At 61.6% G+C, this 6,799-nt stretch overlaps 1 protein-coding gene across 1 annotated transcript in view; it reads left to right on the forward strand.

Annotated features, from left to right (window-relative positions):
• Window positions 1-216: 216 nt before the first annotated feature.
• Window positions 217-6,799, forward strand: part of VOLCADRAFT_95367 (uncharacterized protein) — a gene marked incomplete at both ends in the record, with an annotated part of 10,226 nt that continues 3,643 nt past the window's right edge. Inside the window, 11 exons of the mRNA XM_002954444.1 lie at window positions 217-231; window positions 294-380; window positions 973-1,090; window positions 1,326-1,349; window positions 2,159-2,247; window positions 2,797-2,862; window positions 3,398-3,747; window positions 4,147-4,223; window positions 4,704-4,991; window positions 5,609-6,152; window positions 6,615-6,681. Of these exons, the coding sequence (XP_002954490.1) occupies window positions 217-231; window positions 294-380; window positions 973-1,090; window positions 1,326-1,349; window positions 2,159-2,247; window positions 2,797-2,862; window positions 3,398-3,747; window positions 4,147-4,223; window positions 4,704-4,991; window positions 5,609-6,152; window positions 6,615-6,681 (1,725 nt within the window). The remainder of the gene's footprint in view (window positions 232-293; window positions 381-972; window positions 1,091-1,325; window positions 1,350-2,158; window positions 2,248-2,796; window positions 2,863-3,397; window positions 3,748-4,146; window positions 4,224-4,703; window positions 4,992-5,608; window positions 6,153-6,614; window positions 6,682-6,799) is intronic.

The raw sequence follows: 6,799 nt of genomic DNA on the forward strand, positions 1-6,799 counted from the left end.
GCGTCATGGCGGACCGCCTCACAATAGAGCATTATATAGGTGAAGCGTTCGTGAAATGTGGACAAGTTATCCTTGGCTCGCGGATTCTGCCCAACGGCCCTGTCCAACAGCAGGGACGCTCCGCTCGAGACAAACGAGCAGGGCGCTGGGTGAGTCAATTTTCTGAATATTACACGACGTTCTTAGGCCTCAAGAAGTCGAATGCCTTGAACAAGCATGACCGTTCCAGCGGTAAGTAGCCGTAATAACCAGCGATTCAGTGGCCAACGCCTCGTCTCTCTGGGCCTTCACAGTTTCTTCTGGAACTGGACGAAGTGGATGGCGTTGGCAAAGAGGTCGAGGTGTGGCGCAAGGACATATCCTCGCCTCTTGTAATTGAGGTAAGGAAGCTTCTTTCTCTCGGCAGTGGTCCCATGTCTTATGTAACACCTGCTGCTGACGGCAAGCTAACAACAGTGGCGAACATCGTACAGCCGGCTAGGTCTGCGCTTTCCCATCCCGGGATGGCCCTCCTCGATGAGGGCGACGGGCCGACCCGCGCCCTCCTCCCCCGAACACCTGTGTTATGGATGACGTTATCGTGCGCTCCGTCATTGAGGCCTTCGAGCGGTGGTTTCGGAGCAGGGCGGCAGGGCAGTGAACAGTCGTGGAAGGAAAGGCGCATGAGAAATCATGTTGCCTTTCCGTCCACATCGCCGCCGTCACAGAAGCTGCCCAGCAGCAACACGCATGCGGCGGCTCCCCCGGCACCCCATCACCACCACCACCACCACTGCTTCATTTCGCCACCATAATTGTTTTTGTGCACGTGTGTTCCGGATTGCCGTACACCCGTCGTAAGGCACTTAGACGGTCGTTAGCCCTCACCCTCTGCCACACATACATAAGTACGTACGTACGTACGTTCACACATAGATACGTGTAAACGTAGTACATACTTACGTACCTACATACGTACTTTCATACATGCAGATCCACATGGCGCCGGGCGGTGTAGCGGCCGCCCTAGCGGCGGCGGCGGCGGCCTCCGCGGCCGGCCCCAGTGGCGGCGGCGGCAGCTGCTTACCCGCCGGAGGAGGTGGAGGTGGAGGTGAGATGAGTAAAAAACCCCAAACTCCTCACCTCTCACCTCATCACACCTTTCACTTAGCGATTTAGAGCGTAAAGAAGAGGGAGCTGGGGTTACACACACACACACACACGCACACACTCGGCCGAGTTATGGCCCCCCCTAGTTACGGAGCTTCCTCCGCCCCCTCCTCTCCCTCCCGGCTTCACTCGCTTGTGGTTCGTCTTCCCCCCTCCTCCTCTCCTCCTCCTCGCAGCAGCAGCCGTAGCAGCAGCAGCCGGTGGGCTCCTCTCCACCCCCCTGGAGCGCTGGACTCTGCAGTACGACCGGAGCTGCCCGTTGCCTGGCAGTAGCAACAGCATGGCGGACAGCAGTAGCGGCGCTGTTAGCAGCAGCAGCAGCACTAGTGGCGCCGGCAGTAGCGGTACGAGGACCTACCTCGATGACGTGTCAGTGTACAAACGGCTGGTGAGGAGGGGGGGCTCCGCGTGTGTGTGTATGTGTGTGTATGTGTGTGTGAGTGAAAGAGAGAGAGAGAGAGAGAGAGAGAGAGAGAGAGAGAGAAGAGGGGTCGGGACAGAGGGCGCATGAGAGGGCATGAGCAGGTCGGACAACTACCTACCTAGCCGCCAAGACTAAAGAAGCGCGGAAGAAAAGCAGTAATGCCAAGCCGTAAAGAAGTAAAGGTAGAGGTGTAGAGGCGGCGGAAAAGTAGTAAAAAAACTGCTGACGTGAAGCCGGAATAAAGGGGGGAGGGGGGCTGCTTTGAACCTGGCCGGCCGGAGGGCGCAGTGGGGAGGCGGTCGACGTCCGTGCTGTTGGGGCTGTAGCATACACACACACCCCGGGGTTAATCGCCCCACCGAGTACCCCCGACGTCGCGCCAGGTCCCCCCCGTGCACCCCCCCTTCCCCTTCACGTGAACCCCCCAAAAGATGCAAATACACACACATATGTGCACACACAGCGTACACACACACGTACACACACAACGCATTTTCGTTTTCGGTTCACCGTTCGCCTGATCCGTCCCAAACCTTTTTTCTCCCCCCTCCCCTCCCCTCCCCCCCCCCCCCGCGGGCCGTGAAGACTATTTTGGTTCGCTCGCTGTACAGCTTCGCCCGGGTGCTTCCCGCGTACAGGCTATTCAGGACGGCCAAGGTAGCGGAGGGGCGTGTGTGCGTGTGTATGTATGTATGTATGTATGTATGTGTGTGTGTGTGTATTGACGGGGGAATTGCGGAAGGGCCGGGGGAAGGAGGGCTGCGCATCGGCGGGCTGGAAAACCCCCGTGTGTGTTTGGTGTTGTGGGGGGCCCGCGGGGGGCCCCCCCGGGACTTGAAGTGCTGTGGGGTGTTGGGTAGTGCTTTGTGTTGGGATGTGTATTGGTAAGTCTGTCAAGTTGCGCTCTGTCGTGCTAATCGCCGGTAGGGGCTGGGAGTTGGATTGCGGTTATGTATGTATGTATGTATGTATGTATGTTTATACGTACACATATGTGGTTTTGTATGTTTTCTAGGGATCATCGCGCTGTCGGCGTTTTTACTTTGCTGAAACTGGTTCCCTCTCCCCCCCCGCTCTCCCCCCTTTTCCCGTCCCTCCCCCGACCCCGCCGGCACGGACGGCCCCCGCCGGTACTTCGCCGGCATTTTCTGTATGTATGTACGTGTGTATGTATGTACGTGTCTCCCCACGTTTCTTTGGGTTCAACCACCTGGCGCGGCTAGCAGCGGAGCGCGGGAGAGCAGTTCCAGTTCCAATTGCAGTACAGGATCTACCGCACGTTACAGCAGGTACGGGTACGGCGGGAAGGGATTTCGCTTGAGCGCCTGGTCGGGTTGAGGACCGCAACGCCCCTCCGCATATCCCCCTCCCCCCTCCCCCCTTTTCTTTACGGCTTCGCTCTACTGCTTTTCTTCCGCCCTTATTTTAGTCTTGGCGGCTAGGTAGGTAGGTAGGTAGGTAGGTTTCCGCGTCGTCGTCATCATTACATCATCCCGAGGTCGCCTCCTTGAAAAAAACCGCCTACTGGTCAGTTCTGCTTCTTATACACTCTTTCCTTGGCAGCAGCTTCACTCGGGTTCGTGGTTCGTCTATCTTTCCCCCCTGCCCCCCCTGGCCCCAATTTGAGGATGCAAGGGGTAAGGGGAGGGGGACGGTCCCGTACTCGCCTCTTTTTGGGACGCAATGCTCGCAATGCAAACACCTGCCTCGTGCTTGTCGTACAGCAGGCCGGGTATCCCATCGTGTTGCCGTGAGCTCGTGGGGGGGCCCTATGACACGAACCCGCCCTCCCTCTCCTCCTTCCCCCCAAACCCCCGCCACCAGGCGGTCGGTAGCGACGGCGGCGGCGCCCTCTGTGGTGACGGCGATACCCTCCCTCGGCCGCCGCCGCCGCGGCTGCAGGACTTCGCCTTCGCGCCCGTCGACACCCCCGGCGGCCGCTTCCGTGTCGCGGTGCAGTACAATCCCGCAGCGACGGCGCTGGTCCTGGAGCACAGTACGGCACCCATGGCGATGCCGTACACACTGAACGAGAATTACCTGGGCCCCTTCGGTGCCGCTGCTGCTGCTGCCGGCGGGTCATTGGGGCCCCCTGCTGGATCACGTGGGCCCTATGGGACCCAACCTTTCCCTGGCACCAGCGCTCCGTCTTCGGCCGGGATGGCTGCGGCCAGGTGACGTGTGTGTTTGCGGTGGGGGGCGGGGGGCGGGAGGGGGGGGACGGGGGGCCTAGTATTGGACTCAGGAGGCCCACGGATTGCAACTTGGCTGGGGCCCCGATATGTCGTGTTTTTGCCACGTGGCGTACGACACGTGAAATGATGGACCTCATGCCCCTGCTCGCTGACATTAGCATGGAAGTACTGCAACCGCTACAACTGTACCGCATCCACCGCAAGGTTGGCATCGCGTAAATCATGTGTTGTTTTAAGTCGCCTCTCTCTCTTTCCACTTTCGCCACCGCCCCACCGCTATCGCCACGCCATCGCTCAGCCACTCACACACCGCTCTGTCTCCACCCTCCTCCCTCCCCTCCCCCATATATACGTACATACATACATGTATACGCACAGGCACATGCGACCTGCCATGAGCACCAGCCTGTCGGGCCCTACGACTGCCGTACTAATGGGCCGCAGTCCACCTGCAGGTCCGTGCGCCATCGCGCGTGTGTGTGCGTGTGTATGTATGTATGTATGTATGTATGTATGTATGTATGTATGTATGTATGTATGTATGTATGTATGTATGTGTGTATGTGACGTGCGCTGGTGGATGGGAAACAAGTGGTGGGGAAGAGGGCAATGGGGGTGACAAGTATGAGCGAGGTCGGGGGTTTGGGAGCTGAGAAAAACACACCACGAGGGGGTGGGTGGGTGCGGCGGAACCTCGTGGCCAGGATAGATGGATGTACGGACATTGCTTTGTCAGGCTACTACCCGGTGGCTGTAGTTCCGCTAGGGGCCGTTGGGGGCGCAGGGCTCTGGGGTCGTGGCTTTGAGGTTTGGGGCCTCCAGGGTTCTTGCGGGGGGAGGCGGGCGCACATACATACATACGTACATGCGGTCTATGTGCATGATGACTCGCTGCTTACGTTCCATGTTGTACGGCGGTACAGTACGGCCCGCAGATGGCGGTATTCTGCGCCACGCGCCGTCAGCTGGCAGCTTCGGCGTCGGGGGTATCGTGCCGGGTTCGGGGGCGGCGGCAGCCTCTGCTGCTGGCGGCGGCGGCGGCGGCGGCGGAGTCCCGGCGGCCGGGGGCCCGGCGGCGCCGCCGCGCGTCATCGTGCGTCAGAGCTGGAGCAGTAAGGAGATGAAGGTGTCCTTCTCTTTGCCGCCGCCGCTTGGGAGCCCCGGAGGGCTGGGTGGCGGCGGCGGCGGCGGCGTGGCGGGGGGTTTCCGCAGGTCCAGTTCAGGTGTGTCTGTCTGTCTGTATCTGTCTGTATGTGTTTCTGTATCTGTATGTGGTGGGGCTGGGTGGGATTTGTCGTTGCCAGCCGGGCGGTGTCCACTGGTGGGTTGCCTGGGTGGGTGGGTGGGTGGCGACGGGCCCGGTGCGTGTTGGCTCCGTGATACCGCCCCCCGGGAGGGGGGGGAGAGGGGGGCGGCAGCAGTGGAGATTGGGTGGATGCGGATAACGGTTCTTATGTTTAGTTGGCTCTTATGTATGTGTGTATGGTGCTTTCTTTTGCCGTAACAGGGTACGGCAGTACGCCGTCAACGCCGCCGCTGCCGTCGCCTGTAAGTTTTGTACGGCAAGCCCAGCCAGGGTCCTCAGGCGGCGGAGGCGGCGGCGCGGTGGCAGTTGTCGGCAGCTACAACCATCACCATCGTCCGCCGCCATGCCATCCGCCGTACCATCGGTACGGAAGCAGCGGCGGCGCCGGGGGCAGCAGTGTGCTTGGAACGACACCGCCACGGCCGACGGCGGGGCACGCCGGCGGCGCCGGTAGAGCTGGCGGCGGCGTCAGCAGCGGTGCCGTACCTGCCGTATCGTCCCCGGCGGCTTCTTCGCCTGGGCTCCTACGCGCAGTCCCAGTAGAATCCAGCTCAGTGCCCACGTCAGCATTCGCCGTGCCCGCATGGCAACACAAGATGATGGCTGCCGTACAAGGTCGGGAAGAAGGCGGCGGCGGCGCGACGGCAGCAACAGCAGCGATGGAAGTGTCAGGGACGGCAACCACGGGTCGAAGTATGGCGGCGGCAGCACCTGCCGGGGCCGAAGATTCCGCCACAGCCGCCGCCGCCGCCGCCGGCAGCAGCAGCAGTAGCGCTGGCGGGGGCAGCGGAGTCACCTCGAGGGTTGTCGACGCCACCGCAGCGGCGACAGCTACCGGCGCCGTCGGGGATGCCGCTGGCGTGTCACCCGCTGTCGCTGGTGTATCCCTGTACGACGAATACGATGGAAGCCGGGGCGGCGAAGGCGATGACGCGGCCGCCGCGGGGGACAGAAGTAGCGGCGGCGGCAGCAGCGGCGGCGGCGGCACAAGACAGTCGACGGCAGCGGTGCTCGGGGTCGGCGGTACGGGATCCGGAACCGCGAGCCGTACGACAAGCGCTCCGCTCGCTATTCCATCGTGAGTGTGTGTGCCTATGTTTGTCTGTATAAATGTCCATGGCGGCCACGTGGCTGCGTGGCTGGTACGGATGCACATATGTATGATGTGTGAAACAGGGGGGTGTATCTTCGCTCGTAGCAGCTACCCTGCGAAACCCTGCCTTCCCCGGTGTTTCGGGGCACCCTCATCCAGTCACCCTAGTCAACTTCTCAGTGGATCGCTCAGGTTCCGCACCCACCATCAGCATCTAACGGAATCTGCCGGGTCGACAGCGGCCCAACTCCGTTCCTGGTCGCCGCTAGCACTCGTCCTGAGTATTGCCTGATCGGGGTGGGGTGCAAAGCCGGAACGGCACCGGCGGCGGTGACTGCCGCCAAGCAGCCAGCCACTCGGCATGCGGGTCCCCTTGGTGGCCTGTTGTTGTTGTTGGGGTTGTTGACGTGATGAGTTGCAGTCACCTAACATGACATGGTACTGCAGGCGCTCGTCCTCCCGTACTCGCTCCGTGGTGGACCTCCGCGCGCCGGCCGTGTACGGAGGATTCGAGGTGCATCCCGCCGTCGCCGCCGCAGCTGCGTCGTCCCGTACAGCTGCCTCCGTGGCAGCGGCGGCGGCGGCATCGGGGCTGTTGGACAGCCAGGATGGCTCCGACCCGGCGGCGGCAG

Source organism: Volvox carteri (assembly GCF_000143455.1).
Source record: "Volvox carteri f. nagariensis unplaced genomic scaffold VOLCAscaffold_43, whole genome shotgun sequence".
Taxonomy (NCBI): domain Eukaryota; kingdom Viridiplantae; phylum Chlorophyta; class Chlorophyceae; order Chlamydomonadales; family Volvocaceae; genus Volvox; species Volvox carteri.